Source organism: Musa acuminata, chromosome BXJ3-5 (genome assembly GCF_036884655.1).
Source record: "Musa acuminata AAA Group cultivar baxijiao chromosome BXJ3-5, Cavendish_Baxijiao_AAA, whole genome shotgun sequence".
NCBI classification, from domain to species: domain Eukaryota; kingdom Viridiplantae; phylum Streptophyta; class Magnoliopsida; order Zingiberales; family Musaceae; genus Musa; species Musa acuminata.
Genome location: NC_088353.1, coordinates 3,092,385 through 3,113,775, shown reverse-complemented (window position 1 = coordinate 3,113,775; position 21,391 = coordinate 3,092,385). Strand labels below are relative to the sequence as shown.

General features: G+C 37.9%; 3 protein-coding genes across 8 annotated transcripts; 1 reads left to right on the top strand and 2 right to left on the bottom strand.

Moving 5' to 3' along the window:
- Positions 1 to 137: 137 nt before the first annotated feature.
- LOC103983909 (U-box domain-containing protein 35) lies at positions 138 to 3,428 on the top strand. The gene is made up of 5 exons (XM_018826520.2): positions 138 to 1,327; positions 2,087 to 2,393; positions 2,659 to 2,777; positions 2,897 to 3,012; positions 3,086 to 3,428. The coding sequence occupies exons 2-5, from the start codon at positions 2,141 to 2,143 to the stop codon at positions 3,315 to 3,317; spliced, it is 720 nt and encodes a 239-aa protein (XP_018682065.2). The 5' UTR covers positions 138 to 1,327; positions 2,087 to 2,140; the 3' UTR covers positions 3,318 to 3,428.
- LOC135638813 (serine/threonine-protein kinase D6PK-like) lies at positions 3,411 to 8,102 on the bottom strand. 3 transcript variants are annotated; one of them, XM_065152250.1, is made up of 3 exons: positions 7,773 to 8,102; positions 5,761 to 6,726; positions 3,411 to 4,615 (listed from the first exon to the last, which is right to left on the bottom strand). In XM_065152250.1, the coding sequence occupies exons 2-3, from the start codon at positions 6,708 to 6,710 to the stop codon at positions 3,751 to 3,753; spliced, it is 1,815 nt and encodes a 604-aa protein (XP_065008322.1). In that variant the 5' UTR covers positions 6,711 to 6,726; positions 7,773 to 8,102; the 3' UTR covers positions 3,411 to 3,750. The 3 variants fall into 3 exon arrangements, with proteins under 3 accessions (XP_065008322.1, XP_065008321.1, XP_065008323.1); XM_065152249.1 differs by having other exon boundaries at positions 5,761 to 6,955; positions 7,773 to 8,101; XM_065152251.1 differs by having other exon boundaries at positions 5,761 to 6,714; positions 7,773 to 8,101.
- A 5,344-nt stretch (positions 8,103 to 13,446) lies between these two features.
- On the bottom strand, positions 13,447 to 19,450 carry LOC103983906 (zinc finger protein CONSTANS-LIKE 9). 4 transcript variants are annotated; one of them, XM_065152093.1, is made up of 6 exons: positions 19,293 to 19,442; positions 18,831 to 18,889; positions 17,604 to 18,204; positions 16,662 to 16,889; positions 14,913 to 15,235; positions 13,447 to 14,237 (listed from the first exon to the last, which is right to left on the bottom strand). In XM_065152093.1, the coding sequence occupies exons 3-6, from the start codon at positions 18,186 to 18,188 to the stop codon at positions 14,108 to 14,110; spliced, it is 1,266 nt and encodes a 421-aa protein (XP_065008165.1). In that variant the 5' UTR covers positions 18,189 to 18,204; positions 18,831 to 18,889; positions 19,293 to 19,442; the 3' UTR covers positions 13,447 to 14,107. The 4 variants fall into 4 exon arrangements, with proteins under 4 accessions (XP_065008165.1, XP_009399530.2, XP_065008164.1 ...); XM_009401255.2 differs by lacking the exon at positions 18,831 to 18,889 and having other exon boundaries at positions 19,293 to 19,450; XM_065152092.1 differs by having other exon boundaries at positions 18,831 to 19,444.
- Between the last annotated feature and the right edge of the window lie 1,941 nt (positions 19,451 to 21,391).

Here is a 21,391-nt window from a genome sequence, read left to right as displayed (position 1 = left end):
TACTTGTCTGACATGCTTACTTTTAGTTCCATTGAACCTTTCTTCTACAAGGCTATTGATTGTTTCTTCAAATCTTTTGGAGTCATTAAATGCCTCATACTTTGATCTGTTAGCAATTGTCAATGCTTGCAAGTTTAATGAAAGCCCTTTGTAGTCACACCTAGATCTACATTACTGCATTTTAAGATGTTATTTGACAAAGCTTGAATCCAGATACAGGTAAATACTCGATCTGATCCATGGCCATTAGGGAAGAAAAAGGAAGACATCTCAGAGAAGGAAAGAACAATGTCTTCAACCCACCTCAGTAAAAGTTGGCATCAAAACCCATCACTTGCAATGCATTCACATCCAACATTTAGTGTTAGGACATAGCAAACAAGAAGTGGCAGACATTAAGTAAGGTAAAGCAGAAAAATTGACCAACTCTCTAACTCTTCCTGGTACACTTTATTACCATCCTACAATTTCTCTAGTATTGAGAGGCAAAAAAAAAAAATGGCAGAATTCTATGAAGCTAAAGATTGTGAGACATACTTGTTGGGGTGCCTTCTGCTCTCCAACACACTGGAGCACAAGTCATGCACCTCATCTAATTGGATCAAGGGATTTAGTAGGTGAAGACTAGGTTAATTCTTCATCATTCACATCCCATCCTCATAAATTATTATACCAAATAAGATTAGATGATGGTGTTCCTATAAGAGAATCAAGCATGGCTTCCCTAACATGTCCCATCCTAGCTTCTCTGCTCCAAACTCCCAGTTGATTGACACCTCAAGAACAGCATGATGGCATAAGTAGGTAAGATCACTTTCAGAAGAATAGAATCTACCATGGGAGAGATGAAATCGAGGTGGGTTGTTTGCCTTGCGGGGTATGTGTCAGCACAAATCCCCAAAGTGGCAGTGTACAATCTTAAGCATATCTGACAGTTCATTAGGCCTTCCTTCCTTCCTTCCTTCCTTCTCATGGTTATTTTCCAGTTCAAAGATCCCTGAAACAGAAACCTTTACATCAATTGTCGGTGTGCAAAGATTCAGCAGATCGATCTGCCACCACATCAGTGTGACAGTGGAATGGCAGCATTTGGTCCCCATTCCCTTTTGTTTTGTGGAAAGTAGTAAGCATCGGACCTTAAAGAGTACTTCCTGATCTAAGTTGGCAGATCTAATAACACAGGACTATAAAATTCCCCCACATGAGCATGTGATTGGACTCTTTCCAACATCGACTCTGAGAGGAGGGAGCAGAGCAAGGAAACTAGGGTTCCTAGCAGATGAATGCCGCAGCATCTCGGCAACAACAATTCAACAGCTGCTGATCGGTATGAAACTCTATATCATAGCTGAAAATGCATGGATCAATTCTTCATAGTCTCAACACCTAATTCCAACAATCGATCACTGTCATGTATAATCGAAACCAATGTTTGATGACTGACTTTAGGAAAGAGTACCAAATCTATGAGGCTCTTACCTTGGACTTTTTGGACTAATTTCTCCAAGAATATTCCCCATAATTCCCTCTCGCTGAGGAGTGGATATTCCTCTTTCAGGCAACTCAATGTTCAAACAAGAAACACAAAAGTCTTCCTGATCGATACGTTCGCAATTTTCAAACCAAGGAGAATGAACTTCCCATCCCTTTATATCAAAGTCAAACCTTTGTGGGACACTCTTTATTTATGAGACAACGTTGAAACAGTGAGGGCGACAAAAACTATATATATATCGTATATTCTTTCAAAAGAAGTACGATAGGAACAATGCATTGGGGACTATAGAATGAATACATTTCGATTGATGGTATCTTGCTGGTATATACGTAGCATCTGAGATGTATTATTAGACCTGATTCCTTTGGACCATTTGATTAAGGAGTTTAGCTCTTGGTGAAGAGAAAGAAACATCCAAAGTATTTTAGCACAGAAATATCCCCCTCGAAGATCTTGTCTTGTTTGGACTTTTATGTATTATGTTACGTTGACCATCCCAAACACGATCTTCTCCGATCTGCTGCTTCACAGAAAAGTCGAAGTAGATAAGAATCGCTGCATGAATTGATCCCATTCCTTCTCCTGCAGCGCTCGCCAGCGGTGGGATCGATGCAGTGACGCTCCGGTATCACCGTGGATCCAATGGCGCAGCCGATCAGGAGCGGCGGCAGCTGCGGGGAGATCGAGGAGCTGGGAGAGACGATCGACGACATCGTTCCTGGCAGGGGGAAGCCTGTCGTCGTCGACGTCGACGACGACGTTTACGTGGCGGTCGGGAAGGGGAGCTCGAGCATAGTTGCGCTGTCGTGGGCGCTGATGCATGCCGCCACCAAGCCTTCCAGCTTCGTCTACCTCGTGCATGTCTTCCCTCCCGTCCATCACATCCCAACTCCATGTGAGTCCGCCATGCCCCCTTCCTTGCTCCTGCTGATCCTTCTGGTTCGACGCCTTCTTCTTCTCTTTCTCTTTCGGTGTGATGGGTAGTAGCACTTCTTACCAACCAAATCAAGGTTACTTGATTTCTGTGATCTGCGATAGACATCAACACAATCTCTTTCGATGCCGATCATAAGACTTTTGTTGTCAAAATGCAAGTTTTGTCCTCATCCATCGACCGTATGGGTATCGAATGTCTTCTGATGGATGATTGTCCATCGTAGTAGGACTGCTACCGAAGGAGCAAGTGAGCCAAGCACAGGTGGAGTCCTACATGCATCAAGAAAGAGTTAAGAGACAAAACATGCTGCGCAAGTTATTGGATCTATGTCAATCTTTTGAGGTAATTTTCTCATCGCATGATTGATATTTAGGTTATGGAGTTTCAAGGAAAGATGATAAGAGTGAACTTGCTGTGTCTAAATATGTATTAATTTTTTCTTCATTTTACATAAATATCAGGTGCAATTTGATACTTGCCTTATTGAGAGTGATCAGATTGTAAAGGCTGTCACAGAGCTTATTCCAGTGCTCCACATAAAAAGATTGATTGTTGGGACCTCTAAATCCAACTTAAGGTAAATTACACCAATAAATAAATACTTGATTAATGATCATGCCAAATAAAGCTTTCATATGACAAACACACAGGAAGTGGAAGAAAGGAAGCTGTAAAGCAGTACAAATACAGCAGAAGGCACCTGCATGTTGTGAGGTCAAGATCATATGTGCTGGAAGACAAGTCTCAGCTCCTGATCAATCCGTGTCATCTTCCCCAGCTTCAGATAACCCTCACAGTGATAAGAACACAGATGGTGAGACAAGAAACAAGAAGACCAAGGACACAGCAGACTGTAGATGCATACCAGTAAAATTATTGTGATCTATGATTACTTTCTGCCTGCTATCATTTGTCATGATAGGGTGGAACATGAGATTGTTCTATATAGTAAATTGTGTGTGATAATAATAATCCTTCAATAAGTTTTAGCAATATCATTTGTCAAAGAAAAGGATCATCATCATGAGTTTTTGTCTCCACAAGAATGATATAGATTCTGCGAATATCTAGCATGGGAGAAAGAAAGTCTTGTTCATTTCTAAGATGATTAAGAAAACATCTTCTCTTGATCAACAAAAAGGAGAAGATACTTCAGCATCCATTTGATTAATCGATAATACATTTGGAAAAACTGTGGTGCAGCTTTCGGCTTAACGGAATTTTGACAAGTTATAACAAAATTGCAATCCTGACACCTTTAGTAACACCATGAGATTCTAGCACTTCAGCAGATTGCTCCAATGGAGATGAATCACTAGAAGAAATCAAATTCTAGATAGTTGTCAGAACATTTCTGATTAGCGGTAGCTGCAACTTTTTCACCCGTCGATACTGTCGGTTTGGACAACCGCTCAATGTCAATGGATTTTGGGATCTCGGGCGGACTTGCACAACGTATCAGTGCCCAGTTAACTCCCTCAAAAAAAGGATGCTGTTTGATCTCTGAGGCCCCGCGTTTATATGCAAACCGATGCTGAGGCTCTTTCACGAGCAGTCCCCTTATCAGTTCTCTGGCAGCGAAGCTCACGGTCGGGGACTCTGGGAAGCGCAATGGTTGCCCGACGACATTGAACAGTGTGGCCCTGTTACCTGATCCCTTGAATGGGGTCTTCCCAAACAAAAGCTCGTACATGAAGATGCCAAAAGTCCACCAGTCGACGGCACTTCCATGGCCCTCACCCTTGATGATCTCTGGCGCCAAGTACTCATGCGTACCGACAAAAGACATTGACCGGGCATCTGTGGGCTCTGCTATGAGTTCTGGCAATGGGCGAACCTGGTTCCCAATCTCTGGTTTCGATTTCCTGTCTTTAGATATGGAGAAAAATCGTGGACCAAAGCAAGTTGTAGGTGCCACACAAGAAGGCTGGATACAGGATGGCTCGATACAAGCTGGCTGGACACAGTATGTTGGATTGTTCCTCCTAAATGATTCAGAATCTGGATTGGAAGACTTGATCAAAGTCGGCCTTACTGTGCAGCGAAGAGAGAGATCAAAATCAGAAAGCATGATGTGTCCATCCTCCCGCACAAGCACGTTTTCTGGCTTGAGATCACGGTATATGATTCCAAGCATATGTAGGTATTCTAGTGCCAGGAGGATCTCTGCTACGTAGAACCTGCATTTTAAGAATTAAGTAGAAAGAGTGATCAGTGAAGAGCAGAACACCACAGATCTTGATGCCCTCACTCATTAAAAATAGCTCAGTAGGTTTTTATTTACTAATCATGCTACCTCAATTTAGTATCTGGTCTCTAGTTCATAGTCATCATTAGTTTCAAAAGATAACAAAACAAAATTAAGTTTCACGGACGTCATCGGCATAACATGGTACTCTTTTCAGCCTGCATGTGATCGGAATTCTTAAACTTTAAAAGGTGTGAACCCTTCTGCGGGTCTAGTTCAAATATTGGGATTCAGTCAACTGAAATTATTCAGCAATAAGAACTTGGAATACTAGTCTACGGATATATCAAGCAATGTGGATAAACCAAAATAGCAACCTTTAAGTTGACTAATAATCTAGCCAGCATTTTGACAGATAATGATATGATGCATGTGATTGGACCAACCTCCAAATATTTGTTCATACAATAAACTACACAGCAGCAATACTGCATCTTGAAAGTAGCTGATACCTCAAAACCACTTTTTGAGTAACATAAAAGCCAAGAGAATGGTTTCAGCAAATTTGACTCCTGTTTATGTAACATAAATTCTGCTTCAACCAAAGTATGATGTTTGAATTCTAGAGAAATCTCCAGAGATCAATCAACCTACAATTTATGGACTTCTAGTACCTACCATGTAAGACGAGAAAGAAATGTTTACTAATAGAGAATAACCTAATGATGAGCAAATGGATTTCCTCATTGCACTCTCATTTCCAGTTTCATGGCCCTTTGCTCATTCTGCTTCATTTTCCTTTCAATTCAAACCAATAGAAAATTAACTTAAAACAAACATGTCTTATTGCCTCCATAATCATTTAAGTGTCTGAATCAATGCTTTGAAGAAAATGAAAGTGAAAGAATCAAGAAAAGCATAAAGTTAATAAAGATACTAAAAGAAAGATGTATTATTCAGCAGTGTCGACATACACAAACTTGATTCACATGCATTGGCTGACCAAAACAGATCAATTCAAAAGGACTTCAAACCTATCGGAAGCAGGTGATGGACCAAAATAGATCAAATAAACCTAATTTATATTATGAAAACAGTAACCCCAAGTATAATAAGAAATTGAAGTGTAGAATGTACTTCACAGCTTGTTCTGAAAAATGTTTCCCGGGCTGCCTCTGACGAAGTGTGTGCAAATCCCCTCCTGGGCAGAACTCCATCACCAAACATGAGAATTTATCCGTTTCAAAGTGCGTATAAAGTGTTGGAAGAAATGGATGATCCAGAGATTGTAATATCTCCCTCTCTGTCTGAGCTCTAAGAAGTTTCTTACGACTAGCCAGTGAACCCTTATCCATGAGCTTCATTGCAAAAAAACTTTTTGTCCCACTCAACTCTGACAGATACACGCTACCAATATCACCACAGCCTAATTTTTTTAACAACCTAAAATGGCTTAAACCCAGAACCCCATCTCGTGAGCGGATCATCTTTATGGCTTCCCATCTTGAATCATTTGTTTTATGAGGCTTTGTTATGCTGCTACTCAAGCTGCTACATGAGCTCTCATCACTGATGTCGCTGTTTGTACTAGGTCTGCACATGCTGCTTTTCCCGCTGTCAACAAAGTCAGCTGTCAGACTGCTGGTTCCGTCACTAACTTTAGTGGATACAATAATATCATTTCCACTCTGTTCAGAGTTCTTTCCTTGATCTCCATTAACATAGACAACCACCGTAGTCTTATTGACTTCTGTGGAGAGTCCTTGTTGCATTGGTTGTTTCTGACTATCTGAGGGAAGTGTATCACTAGTTTCAGAAGAAATGATGGCCTTTGTATGAACTTTGTTTTTCGAAGTGTCAAAAGATCCCTTCTGATGATGTGTCAATTTTTTATCTTCTTTGTCATCATTCACAGCACACTTAGACTCAGTCTGATCCACAGCTACCACTTTTATGGCTGTAGCAGAATCTGATTTGCTCGGCTTCAAACTTTGTGAAGGTTTACAGACATTTGGTTCTATTTTACGACTTCCAGGTGCTTCAGGTTGGTGCTCGGGGCTGGTTTGCAAGATTGTCCTCGAAGCCATTGATCTATACGCAACACTTGTTCATGTAAGAGAGGAATGTGATCAATAAGTTGCTTATCAAATGAACCAAGATTTGCAACATTCAAACAAAGAATCAAATGTTTCTCTGACAACACATAAAACACGGTCGGTTTATCAAAACAATCAAGAAACACTCTCCTATGAACCAAAATTTATACAGAGATTTGCTGCATTGATAGCCATGGGAGTATCTGATCAGTTGTTTCAAGGTGGAAATATGTGCACTGCACAAAAAGATGCACAGCATGAATTAAGCGACTGCCGTCACAAATTAGGGACTCGAAAGACATAATTCACAAGAAAAAACTCAAAAGGAAACCCGTTGTAGAACATATAGCATAGCAAGATCATCAAACAAATGGAAAGTTCAAATCAGGGCAATTAAGAGTAGAGCAGCGACATCATCCATATCCAATCCTTCAGCGATGTGAGGATGCATCAAGATCCACAAGCAGATTGAACAAGAGCTATGCATTTTAATACACTACGATGTACATAAACAGAGGCTTTGGATATCATAATGTGATGCATCTGAATGCAAAAAAAAGTGTAGATAATGCACCTACGGGGAAAGATCGAGGCACAAATATTCCACAACGGAGAGGACCGTCGATCACATTCGACCTCAAAACAAGGATAAGGATTTTTTTTGTTGTTTTTGACGAAGGACCAGATGCTGCTCGGATTAGGGCGCCAGCACCTCAATAAAGACCCAAAAAATCCAGTAATGCAAAAGAAGAAGGAACAAAATAAGGAAATCAAGGATCATGAACACTACTGATCAGGCCAGCCACAAAAAAAATGCGATCTTTACACAACGAGAGATTTCGAAACCCCGGAATAACCAGAAAAGGGGTTTATCAGCGGGAAACCAACAGCAAGAGAGTGCTGTTTCCAGTGCAATTTCCCGATCATTAACAACGGAGCACAAAGAATATATCTGAAACCCAAATCCAAAACCGACGAGGAGAAGGCGCTGAAACCGACGGGAGACGCAAGAGACCAAAGAAGAACCGAGTGCGAGAGAGGCCAAAACCACACCTTGCGCCAAGCCCACAACTTTAGGCCTTCAGATTGGCAGGCAGTGAGATAGCTACCACTTCCTGGCCTCGGCAAATGAAGAGACTGAGAGCTGGTGAGGAATGGAAACAGGGTAATGGTGATTTGCCGAAGAAGCGAAGAGCATTAGAAATGGGGCAGTTTCAGAAAGGTTTTTGGATGTGTGGTGTGAGTCCAAAAGTGCATGGAAAGAAGAGAACGGTGACAGCTAAAGTTAAGCTTTCTTTTCTTTCTTTTCATCATCCAATTAGTCCATTTTTTCCTCGTCTTGTCTACAGTGCGCCACTCAATCGCCCTACTTCAAGTCTGCACTTCCCATAGATTGGTCCCTCTCTCTCTCTCTCTCTCTCTCTCTCTCTCTCGATCGATGGGATTCCTTTTAATGTGGCACAGTTACAGCTCTCTACATCGACTGCTCATTGACTCTCGTTAGCACCCAACCTATCCAGAGAGGAGAAAACCATCCCAGTTGGACTGAATCACCACCAAAATAGAAGATTTCACGGGTGATGTGGTCTCTCACAGATCTGATGATTAGATCCCATCTGGCCAGATCTGTCGGAGGTGAGGTGGGCCACCTAAATAGCAGAATCCAACGACAAGCTCAGTGCCTACTCCATTCTTTCTGGTCTTTTGCAAGCCCTCTGTTTCAGATTAATTATGAGTAAATGACTAATAAATTATGTTTTGGTGATTCACTAGTACGCATAACGATCAAAAAATAGCTTCCTTTGCGTGATTTAAAGAACATAACATCATCGACCGATTAGGATTACTCTGCTCACCAGTGCTGGTTGATTGCTTGAACGCTGTGGGAGGCGGTGGGTGCTGCCCACCCGACAGCCATTAAATTTTGATTTATGATGCCGCAGTCCTGCAAAGCTTGGTGGTGTTCCTCTCGTTTGACATTTGCGATAACATGGCTTCTTCTTCTTCTTCTTCTTCTTTCACCTGTTACGGATCTCCTCCAGCTTCTGCAACATGAAATGGAAGTGTTCTTCTGTTTCCTTAATTGTTGTTTGTTTCTCTCTTTTTCTCCCCATATATATAGCAACTGCAGAACTTCTATATTCCATAGCATAATTCACCATTTTGCATAGCGTTTTCTTCTGCTATATATAAAGCGCACGAAATGCCAACAAAAAAAAGTGTCTTCTTTTAGCAATAAAAAAATGTATTCTGCAGCCGTTTGACAATAAAAAATCGCCACTGAAGTGTTTTGGAGATGAAAGCTATTTGGTTCCTGAAATCTCTTACTAAGCAATGAATGTGCTTTTAGCAACAAAGAAAATATTTTGCACCTTACTTCTGATGCCTTTCTGTCGGCAGCACAAAATGAATCTTTCGCAACAAAAATTAGAAGAAAAAAAAAAGGTATTTGCAGATATTTCTTAATGAATTGACAACAAAACTGTGAAATTGTCACCAAGTGTTTTGGCAACAAAAGCTCACTCTCTTTTCCAGTAGTAGCTATTTTCAGAAAAGAAAGCTGCTTAATATCTGAAAGCTAGTTTTCAGCGACAAAAGAAGAAGTATTTTTGGCAACGAAAGTTCATCAGTAAGCTATTTCTTAAAGAAATGACAATGACAGAAGCATATAATGAATGCACTGGTGAGAGAGAGAGAGAGAGAGAGAGAGAGAGAGAGAGAGAGAGAGAGAGAGAAAGAGAGAGCTCTCTTTCCAGTAGTAGCTATTTTCAGAATAGAAAGCTGTTTAAAATCTGAAAGCTAGTTTTCAGCGACAAAAGAAGTATTTATGGCAACAAAAGTTCATCAGTAAGCTATTTCGTAAAGAAATGACAATGACAGAAGCATATTATTAACTGGAGAGAGAGAGATAGAGAAAGAGAGCTCTTTCCAGTAGTAACTATTGTCAGAAAAGAAAGCTGTTTAATATATGAAAGCTAGGTTTCAGCAACAAGAGAAGAAGTATTTTTGGCAACAAAAAATCATCAGTAAGCTATTTCTTAAAGAAATGACAATAACAGAAGCATATATGGCACTGGAGAGAGAGAGAGAAGGATGAAGATAAGTTTGAACTTTGGAGAGAGATGCAGCAACAAGATTCAAAAGGGTTCCAATCTGACAGCTGCCCAAGCAATAATCCAACAGTGGATTTGCTTACATTCATCTGCAGTGTTAGGACACTGTTTGGATATCTATGGGAGACCTGCTTGCCTCTTCAACTATAATGTCAAAATTATCTTTGTTTGGTGGTGTATAACTTCAACAAAAACTATATATATATATATATATATATATATATATATATATATATATAAGCTTATATCCACAAAAATATAAGCCCCAAAATATCCTTTGCTAGCATACTCTGTTTTTTTAGCTTCACTAAAGGTTTATTATTACAATGAGGACATTATTAAGTATGTGTCCACTAATTCCAATAGGAACAACTTCCATCTGACTGACTTCATGCTCTATCAGCCACACTATTCTTGTGGAGGTGCATCTTTTAAGGTGGTATTAGGTCAACGGCAGGCCATTAGGAGGCATTCTCTAGCAATCATCATCTCCTTGGGTACAGTATTTAGCCACAATAAAAAAGGGCTACAAGATTCCATGTTTGTCTCCAACAATGTCTTCGATACAAGTAAAGCCTGCATTGGTCAATAACATGGATCCAGCATTATTATAATCCATTGGTTTACACAACAAACAAAATCCAATGTATCCTATTGCATAGAGGATTGTACCTCAAAACATAGGGAGATTTATTACTGTTGTTGAGCATCTCTTGACTCTCCTCCTCAGCAGTGCAGAAGCTCCAAGGCAGTGCCATCATCAAAACCTGTTTCTCTTCCTCCTGCAGGGAACTAATTCAAACTTGTCAACATAGGCATCTTAGAATAAGTTGCATTTTGTGAGATGAAATCTTGCAATCACACAATTCTGCAAAATCTATGATCTGAAATATCTTGTCCATTAATAATAAGAGACTGTCACGGTTTTAGAAAGGACCAAAAACAAAGTCTAGTTTATCTATGCACAACAATATGCCTGAAGATTTCATGGCCAACAGAGATTGCACATTAGTCAAACTTTCCAGATTAAGGTTTAGGATTTTGATGCTGGCTGATAAAAACAGCAATACTGAACAATTCAGAGAAAAAACAAACTAGAATGACAGCCTCCCAACAGAAGAAAACACAATTTATGGGAAATTAAGATTGCCTGAATCCTACATAAACCCACCCTGAAGTTCTTTGAAACAGAGATCATCATAGAGAATAAACTCAATGAGAATAAACTAAACAGATAGTGATAATGATAAAAGCTGGCAATATATCCCAAGACAATAGTGCCAAGATTAGTGCATATGAAACAATTCACTGTAGAATTGTAGGATATAAACTTGACAGTCTGGACCTCAAACAAATGCTAGAATTATGATTTGAAATTGAGATCCAGGCTCCAAGAAAACACTCCCCCCAAAAAAAAAAGTGAAAATTTCATTTGCTAGAACCAAGTAGTGATTTAAATGTAAGTTCTAACATACAGCAAGTGCAACAGGAATTGACATGTGGATGCAAATACATCATCACAGACAACCCAGCAGTCTGAAAGAATGGGCTTCTGTTCCATAACGAGTGAAGGGAAAAATAGAATATTAATACAGGAATCATTGCATGTTCTTCCAAAAGCACACATGCATTGTGAAGGTAGTGTCAACAATCCAAAATGTTCATCAAACATATGACACTGTAGAGGCTTTAAATATTGTGATCTTATGTGATTTAACCATGATAAGCCTCAGAAGCTATTATTAATGGAAGAAGTAGCCGTGTTGCCCATCTTGACACAGAATAACAGCCAGGTTTACAGAAGAAAAGACTTTAATCTGAATAAGATCTCCAAAAACTGTTGGCATCAGTCAAAACTTTTGCTGGTTGCAGCCAAGATGAGGGTCCTCTGCAGATACTGTGCTAATCTGGCCCTGCCCCGATGCCTCCACAGAACAAAACATGATGCCCTTTATAGCCCTTGTGCAGTTGTACTTTCATGCATCCAGCATGGCCTGGTGTTCAGGCTCTTCAAAAACATGAACAGATGAGGTGAAGGGGACCAGCAATTATTTCACATTCAATATTTTCAACCAAATGGATTGCATAAACAAGTTTCATACATACCCACAACCAAGCTGCCAACAAAAGTAATGCAAAAATTAGCTTCATTGTGATTATTAGGAGTGACATGACTTCAGGGATACAGCACTGTGTGCTGTGCTTGGGTCAAGCATCCAAGTGACATGCTTTCACTTGCTGAAGACACATGATGTCTGAGGTAAGAAGTGTCCAGACACATTTGATGGCTATTTCCAGCTCAATGTGGTTATAAAAGTAGAAGAACATTTCTCCTAGTTCTTTCCATCAAAAGTGAAAGTAATAAAATAATTGAATAGCAGGAGGGATAAAAAGTAAAATAATTTGTAAAAGTAATAAAAATAATTTTAGATATTTAATTTTTTATAGTTAATTTGAGTTTATTGATTGGAAATTAATGGAAGAAACATACATATATGTAAGATTTAAATATATTTCTACAGGAATATAATATATGTGCAATATTAGAATATGGAGGGATGAATATACTATTTTCAAAAATTGAAAGGATAAGCAGTAAAAAAACTCAATTTATGTTTTTATTTATTGGCAAAAGCCTTCTTTATAATTATTGATATTTTTTTATACCCACTGAATAGTTTCTTTGTGAAATAACAAAGGACAAAAGGTGTTTGAGGAGGACCTTAATACATTAAAAATGAAAATAAATTAATAAAAAAGATTTTTTTTATTGGGAATTGCTCCCATTTCAGTGATTCTTGTTTGCTTCATTAGTTGGAATGTTTGTGTTCATTTTTGCCAATCTACTCATTTGTTGTCCTATAAAGCCAAAAATTGGTCAGTGTGGACACATTAAAAGGAACATGAGTTCTATTTGTGTCAATTTTTGTGTGACAATTGTAGACTTAATTACTAGGCTGGCCAAATTGAGAGAATTAATTCTAGGCAGTGGCTGGTAAAAGATTGCATTTGATGTCACTCCATAGACAAAACTGAGGAATATAAAGTAAGCATGTGTTTTAGACATAAATTGTATGTTGTGGTGTCTCTAAATTGATCAGAGGAATATAAAATAAGCAAGTGTCTTAGATATAAATCATATGATATGATACCTCCAAAGCTTATCCATGGTTCATTGTGGTCATTTGACTTTTGTCAGTTATATACCACACCATCATTATACATATTACTAAAATCCATACATACTTGCATATGTAACAAAAAAATAAATTTCTTCATTGAGATCAAAAGCGCATGCAAACACATTACTGATAGTGCAATCATACAAGCAGAATCATGTATTAAAAAGGAGATAATATTCAACATGAAAAAGAATTAGCATTTATAAGGGTTCCCTCTCATAGGACAGGATTCAATAGAACACCTTGTGAGCATGTCTCATGTATGTGCATCTTGTAATCCATATACATAGAAACACATATATGAAAGAATAAAAGTTCATAAGAAAATAATGAGAATGAAATATCGCCAGACAAAATCGCAAACAAAAGGAAAGTGTGTCTTTTGGGCAGAATTCATTCAATACCACAGCACTTTTTGAGAGACATTAGAGCTGTACAACCCAAGTTATAGGGCTTCAAAGTTTTAAACAGATATGAATAGTGTGACAATTATATTATGTTTCTACAGTCACTGGCACACAAACCAATTTTACAGACTCTCCAAGAATCTTATTACATAAATGATCCTCTTTTACATGTGAACTGATACAAAGAACTGTCTGTCAGTTACAAGAGTATGCTCCACAAATTCAACATGAAAAAAGTTAGAGAGATATCCAAAGATCTGAATTGGAAACCTAAACTGGGAGCAGAATGCTGCAGCAGGTCATGCATAGCATGGCTACCGGTCCTGAGGAGAATCAGAAGAATATACTGAAACAATAAGTGAGGAAGAAGATGGGAAGGAAGGAACCCAAAGTAAGGGGGTTGAGGTTCAAGGAAAATACTGTTCGGTTAGTTTGAGGCGGAATAGAAAATTATGCACTGGCTTTACCCAAATTGTAGAATATGTACACACCATTGCCTATCAGAATGAATATGAAGACCAGTTTTTACCAGATCATATTGCTGGGCAAGATGGTGATGGAGAACTCATACTTCAAGAACATGCCCTGATGGCTTTTGTTTTCCCAAAGGAAGCACATTACTTGCAAGGGAAGCGTGATATATGTCAGTTTTCATTTTCCCAAATTATTTATCATTGACCATGCTCTTAAAAGCTTCTTGTCTGTGCAAGTGGATCATAATCATACGCTTCACCAGCTTTGACAAACCTCCCCTTTACACGCCTCCTCACATCTGCCATAGCCTTGCGAGAAGCGTACCTAATTTTTTTCTCAAACCTGTTCAGAAGGCAAGATAGATGTTTCTGAGAATTTAATCGGACATATCCGTGAAATATGTTAACCAAGAAATTACAATTTCCATCCAGTATCCATCAATTATCTGCATTGAAAATTTAATTCAATTGGATGCTGCAAAATGTTGCATCAGACATAACTTCAACAAAAGGAGGATGCAGAACTTGACCACATTAAATGCCAGATAATTTAATTTTGACTTTCATAAGGCATGTTTCTCCAAAATCAAGTTTTACTTGAAAGTTGCATACTGGATAAACAAGCAATCTATGCTTCATTGTAGGAACTTACATTACTCATAACCTAAAGTGATATGCAAATCACAATCACCAGAACTTATGCCCAAAATAACAACATGTATAAATTATTCGTCATTGTTTTAAGTCTTTATGAGAACATTTCCCCTGCGATATATGGCTGTGGCTTAAAAAGCAGCATCCAGAAGTATAAAATTTTAAAAAGCATGGCTGTGGCTTCTAGGCTACATTGTAGTTTCAAACACTAAAGTTCCATGTGCGGCTATAAATGATTTTCCACAATCATGTAAGCCCAGCCATCCAGAATTTTGTAAGGCATTGATTTCAGTTCATTTGTTGGCACATCACAGAGAAGAATATAACCAACCTTTTGATTGAAATTCTCATAGTTAGTACTTACTTGCGTGCTTTCTTTTTTTCCTTGTAACGCATCACAGCACTATCCCTGCTAGCTGTAGGCAATTGGGAATTCTCAGGATCCGCTGGGAACCATGGAGGTTCACCCCTAAAAGGCACTGATGACCCCCCACAATCTTGATAGTCTCCGGCACCGCTTTCACCAGTCAAACCAGAAAATGAAAGGGATAGACTGAAGTGAGCATGGCTTGCAGAAATAAACAGTCTCGAATCTGCATTTTTTCCTCGATTTGACATCACCGAATCAGCAGAAACTGCATTACTACGTGTTGCCAGCATAGGATTAGGCTGCCCAGCAGATGATGCCTGAGAAAGATGGCAAGGATGATGTCAACATTTCCAATAAACAGAAAACCATAAAAGTGAAACAAAGCTTGTCAATGTTAACATAGGCAAGTTATATATATATGTGAATAGCATTGTTATGAACTTATGATAACATAGGCAAGTTCTGATAATATGTGAACATAATTGTTGCAATCAGCATTCAGCTTTACTGAGTACCACGCTCTTTAGCTTTGAAAATTTTACATAAGCTATGGGACTGGGGTCTTCTGACTACTGTAGGGTAAAAGCTAGGAAAATTGTCACAAGATTGATAAAAGATTGGCACAAGCAATTTAAAACAATTAATAAGAAAATAGAGTTATGTATTTACATTCAAATCATTCTTAAATCATGTTATCCAAAGTAGGAATTGAGTCACTTTGGTGCATGATTGCCGCTTCATGCCACACATATATCCTATCATCCAAAGTGTCCACTGAGCAACACCCACCTCACTCAAGTAACTTCACATGAAAAATATCAGGTTTCTAATGGTACCGCCTTCTCATAATATAGGACTCTTTTTAAGTTGCACAACTAGAAATTTAAATGAAAAATACTAATGTAAAGATACATCAGTTTGTGAAACACAATAAAACTGACTAAAATAAGGAAATGGGTGGAAACAAGCAGGGCGTGTCAATCAATTAGGTCATGATAAGTTAATCTATCCTGGCATGAAATCTCTATTGCAATATATTGGGCATATTCAGGTAAAAATACATAACGTATAGGTTGAACTCTATATGCCGTCAGGTCTCAAGATAACGCAGTTCAAAATTACACTGGAACAGTGAGAACATAAAGAATAAATGATACTGAATCAAGATGTACTTGTATTCAGTGAGTACCAGAATGAATCAAGACATACTTGCTATTCTACCAGTCAATTGTAGTGAATATGTTGATAAAGCAACATCATGTCATTTACTGGCATGGTTGCAGCAGACATGAAAAGAAAGAAACACAAATGTTTAATGTCATCCCCTTTTAACTTTCATATCTACAAAGCAGTTAGTTAAGGATTCTCACAAACTCATCTGTTCTAGAGCATTGTTGCCTCTTTTTTTTTCACTTTTATCCGGCAATCTTTGCAGCAATAACTACAGAGGACACTACCATGATGAAAGAAAGAATCTGCTTAAAACCATCTCTTCTTCCCTACTCGACAGAAAGTTGAACCAAAAATATTATGCAGTGCAGGATGCACAACACTAGTTAATGCATAAATCTAAGCTTGCAAACAACAGAGAAGCTAAAGTGCTGATATTGAATAAGTGATGACAATAGAATCTGATGAGCTAGTGCTTGATTTTGAAAAGGAAATACAAACAATAAAAGAAGTTTGTGGTTGCTGATAAAAAATTAGAGACAAAAGTGCAGAAGAGCAAGCAGCAAGATGTACCTCTCCAAAAAATTCATCCTGGTGGTTCGAATTGGCAGCAGAAGTTTCCCTCAAATCAAAAAAACTATCTATGCCATCATCATCATCAAAAATATGATTTATTTGGTTATGAGACACACCAAAAAGTTGTTCATAGCTTTGAAATGTCATGTCGACATCATTCACATTGAAATCCTCACAGAAATCATCTTTGCTGAATTCAAAATCTTTAGTCCCAACACAATCTAGCTGAAATCAGTTAAAAATTTATAAGCAATTGGCATCAGTGTAAGAAGCCAACATTGGAAAACATTCAAGCATAATTCTCAAGGGTAAATTCCATTCTATCTCTCCCGGACAGTGCATCCAAAATCTAAGTTATGAAACAGTTTATCGGAAATTGTTATTATTCTAAGTGTTAGAAACTGGTTGTATTTGTTAATAAAGCATATACTACAAAGTTATTAAGCTCAAACGAAATTTCTGCAATAGCTGCAGAGTCAACTTCAAGGACACCAGACTAGGGAAGTTGCTTTAATGATAATGATAGATTATAGTTTAAAAGTATTTTTGGTGTCAAGGGAATACCTAAAAGAGATCATTTGTCAGTGTCACAGAGACAGAGGAGGTGCAACACAAGGTTATAAAATGCTGAGGGGGTGACAATCTGATAGATTGATAATTTATGGATCCAGAGAAAGGGTACCCTTAAATGTATGTTATATCATGCAGACTAATTGTTAATGCAAGTAACAGCTGCAAACCTTTGGTGGCAACAAGCAATTCTGGAATATAACATGCTAGCTGATTGTTAGTATCAGGTTTGAAGTGGGGGAAAGCATCTTGAATGGCAGAATTGCATTTCATAGTAGATAGTATAACAGATTTTTGTCAACAGAAACAATCATCAGTATATTCGATAATTTGGAGCCAGTTAAATCTAATTTCAAATGTCAGATGCACCTTAGGTATAGTTGAATCCACTGAACCAGCTGTCTGATCAGCAGTAGAGGGCAAAGGACATATTGCAGGCCGTGAAGATCCAGTCAGGGGATTGAGCTTATCTACAACTATTGGATCTTTCATCTTGCCTACACTGGAAATACCCAAGGTACTGTTGCTTTCTGGACGTCCCCAGCAGTTACTAATGTTGTTCTCACTGATGGTCATCAAGCCTAAACCCTTTTCACAGTCAGGCTCAGCTACAGGAGGGAACTCCTGAAAAAAGGGCCAAATTCTTGAAAGCTCTGCTGCTGATGGGCAGCCTGAATAGCAGTTTATTGTCTGCCTTTTGTGCCCTGAAGCGACGCCTGATCCATCATGACTATTCCAATCACAATTTTTACAAAGTGAAACACTTTCTTCAATGCACCTAATAACAGCTGGTTGTGCACTGCATCTGTCACACAAAAGAGTGCGCAAGTGGCGCCGAGAAAGTGCATTTGCAGAGTGGACATTGCGGTCGCATGACAAGCACAAAGAAGCAGCATCAGATCTGCAGTAGATGATAGATCTTTGTTCCCCACAAAAATCACAGAGATGATTCATGCTTCCTCACTTTCAGCTGCCAACCAGTCAAATCAAATGCTGATTTGAGAAAACTGATATTATTCTTTAACGAAAATTTTCATCATGTTGGTGTTGTCAGCATACTCTTGAAAGTTTTGACCAATAACAGCATTTTCCAAATAAAACACACTAAAATTTTAACTACTTGGATGGTTAAAACTGGTTAGGTTTAAAGTGCATTAAACAAAAAAGAACTCAAGTTGTACATTTGTGAATCAATAATGTGTCCTATATAGTGCATTTGTAAAGCAGATTTCATAACAAAAACAGACAGATATGGTTAAAGCTAAGCTCTAAAACTCAAATTGCTTATATGTAAATATTAATCAACATTGTTGATCTTATTTCAATAAAATTGCCCACTTAATAATCACCCAAATATTCAAATTCTTTCAGTTCACTAATCCCAGTTTCATAATCTACAGAAGGGTAGTTATAAATAGAACTTCTTATGATCTTGGAGACCGCTAGTAACATAAAACTCTCCAAGCTGATATCTGAAACCAATAGCGAAAAGGGCAAAAGCTAAAAACAAGCCACGCTAAACGTTGAGGAGCAATTCAACTACAACAGCAAACCAACAGAAATCTCACGCCCGATAAATTAAAGAATATTAGGTACCTTTTAACAGTACAACCAGTTAGTGTGTCATGCGAGAAGAATCTTTGAAGCCAAAGAATCTGAAAAGAAAAAAATGCTTCTTTTACCAAATTTGGATTCGATCAAATCCGAAAAAAGAGAAATCCCAAAAAAAATCAAAAAGGAATTTCTTTTTCCCGATAAATTATAAGACGAACAATCCATCATTTGATCCCCCGTCATTGTTCCGTAGTGGTACGGCTCGTACGAAATCCACATGAGAAACCAAGAAGCATTAGTGGTCGAGGAGTCGGGTTGGCAAAAGAACTGCAGAGGTCGTCCAAACCTAGCTACCCAAAAATGCAAGTGAAAACAACTACCCAAAATATGACTCGTTCCACACGACATCCAGGTCCACATGATAACAAGATCCAAAAAGAAAGAAAACGCGGTTATCGATTCACGGCGATCTCATCGGAAGACGAAAAAGCTTGTTCTTGTTACCTCGTCTTCGATACGAAAAAGAGAAACGAGGGGGTAGAAACCCGCAGCGAAAGACGAAGGATGCGAAAGCGAATTCGCTCAAGAGAGGAATACTAGAGAGATAGGAGAGGTGAGGAGAGGAGGGACCGAAAAGATAAAGAGAAGAAACATGAGACGACGAGGGGGCGGGGGCGGAAATACCTTTGCCTACCCGTATAAATCGTACCTGCCCCCGTGCCGTCCTCTGGATTCATAACACGTGCGGGACCCGCAAATACTCACAGTTTTCGGGTAAACGTGGGCAGGAGAAAACGGGTGCCAATAACTTTTGCTTTTCTGTCGAGAGGCTACTTAAAAGTTTGCTATCAGTATATTATCATTGGGAAAATATCCTCTTTCTTAAGGAAAATATTATATATATATATATATATATATATATATATATTACATATTTATCAAAATAAAGGCAAATGAAATTAAGACCCAATAGAAACTGGTTAATATATAAAAGTAGGTTTAAAATATATATCATTTAAGAATAATAATAATAAGATAAAATATAAAAATAACCAAATACAGAGACCTTCATGTGGATTGTAGTTTTTTTTTTAATTCTTCTACTAAAATACTATCAGTGTATTAAAAAAATACTTTGGTTAAAAAATATTATAATTGAGGAACTTGATCGATTCATCGTTCGGATAAGATGCTCCGATCTAAATCAATGGATTGATTCATTCAATAGATTAATTCATCAAAAAGGACAAAAGCTATTCTTATCTTATCGAGAATATCATGAGAAATATGATAAAATGGAGATACATATAAAATTATGACTTTTGCATGAATTTATCTTTTATATTTTCGATAAGTCTCGAGATAAGAAATAGAGGAAATCATGTTGCGGAATGCACCCTTTCCTTCTCCCTCTATTGGATTCTCATTCTCTTCCGTAGATAAGCCTCTTTCTATGAGTTTCTTCTCCCTCACTTTGTGGATATATGAATGTTAGTTATGGGTCGAAGAATCTCCGTACAATAAGAACTTGGGGTTGTAGATCAGTTTGAGATGAAAAAGATGATAATATTTGATTGTTTTCAAGAGCTTATTTTTATTATTTGTTTTCTTATTAGTAAATTTGGTGTTCTTTAATCTAAATGGATGGTTGTATGGTACTTGAATCCATGATAAATTGGGAGAAAAAGAAAAGGCAAATTCTTGGGTTAAAGAAAAAAATCTAGATGAGATGTTGGGGTCATGGATCTGAGGGATCTGAACTTTGTATAATGTATTCTGATTTCACAAGAACAAATGAATTTTATCTTAAGGAAAAGTGTTAATTAGTTGTAGCTCTATGGGAATCCAGGTGAAATCTTCTACTAAAAGTCATAAGCATTAGTGTGATTCCCTATAGATATTGAATGTTACTGTCCATTTTCTTTCATCAGTTTTCCTGTTCTAATCCAGCCAAGTTATTTCGATCATAAAATCATTTGACTCTCATCTTGGTTGAGATTGAATAGATGAAAAATATGATTTCACATATTGATAGTTTCCTATTTTCAACTTCTACAAACAACAAGTAACTTGAATATCCCCAATTAACAAATCATTGTTATTTAGATGTATTTTTCTTAGTTTATATTCTCCTATCTTTTACTTGTGGATTTTAGATGAGTAAAATAGAACAAATCTAGTGTTCTGATTCTCCCATCAACTACGAGGGTTCAGGGAGAGTCATTCTATGTAACCTTTCTCTTACAAATAGAGTCCTTACCTGAATTTATAGGGTATCCTTGAAATACTAACGATCATTCTCATTTTTTATATTCGACCACTTCTTCGATTCACTTATTTTGTATGATAAAATACACTAATTATTTCATCTATCTCTTCCCATTTTATATCAGTTCCTCACATTCCCTATGGAAGTTCAGAACATTTAGTCTTTAAGTGATCTTTGCAAGGCTTGTTTTTAAGCTATTTGGGAGGCTTTTATTTTGATTATGATACTGTCTAAGATTGTATGTAGTTGGGTTTTTGCCAGATGACAGACTGCTGGATGGATATAAGATGAGACTCTGTAGTTCTTTCTGAAAAACTATGACTGTGGATCTTGA

What these genes read in the sequence shown, in the direction of transcription:
- LOC135638813 (XM_065152250.1), bottom strand. Translation starts at nt 6,710, where the DNA reads ATGGCTTCGAGGACAATCTTGCAAACCAGCCCCGAGCACCAACCTGAA. An exon ending in TTTTCAGAACAAGCTGTGAA is followed by an intron (nt 4,616 to 5,760) that starts GTACATTCTACA and finishes CTTAAAATGCAG; the next exon opens with GTTCTACGTAGCAGAGATCC.
- LOC103983909 (XM_018826520.2), top strand. Translation starts at nt 2,141, where the DNA reads ATGGCGCAGCCGATCAGGAGCGGCGGCAGCTGCGGGGAGATCGAGGAG. An exon ending in ATCTATGTCAATCTTTTGAG is followed by an intron (nt 2,778 to 2,896) that starts GTAATTTTCTCA and finishes CATAAATATCAG; the next exon opens with GTGCAATTTGATACTTGCCT. An exon ending in ACCTCTAAATCCAACTTAAG is followed by an intron (nt 3,013 to 3,085) that starts GTAAATTACACC and finishes ACAAACACACAG; the next exon opens with GAAGTGGAAGAAAGGAAGCT.
- LOC103983906 (XM_009401255.2), bottom strand. Translation starts at nt 18,188, where the DNA reads ATGAATCATCTCTGTGATTTTTGTGGGGAACAAAGATCTATCATCTAC. An exon ending in TGGATTCAACTATACCTAAG is followed by an intron (nt 16,890 to 17,603) that starts GTGCATCTGACA and finishes AACTGATTTCAG; the next exon opens with CTAGATTGTGTTGGGACTAA. An exon ending in GAAAAAAAGAAAGCACGCAA is followed by an intron (nt 14,238 to 14,912) that starts GTAAGTACTAAC and finishes CCTTCTGAACAG; the next exon opens with GTTTGAGAAAAAAATTAGGT.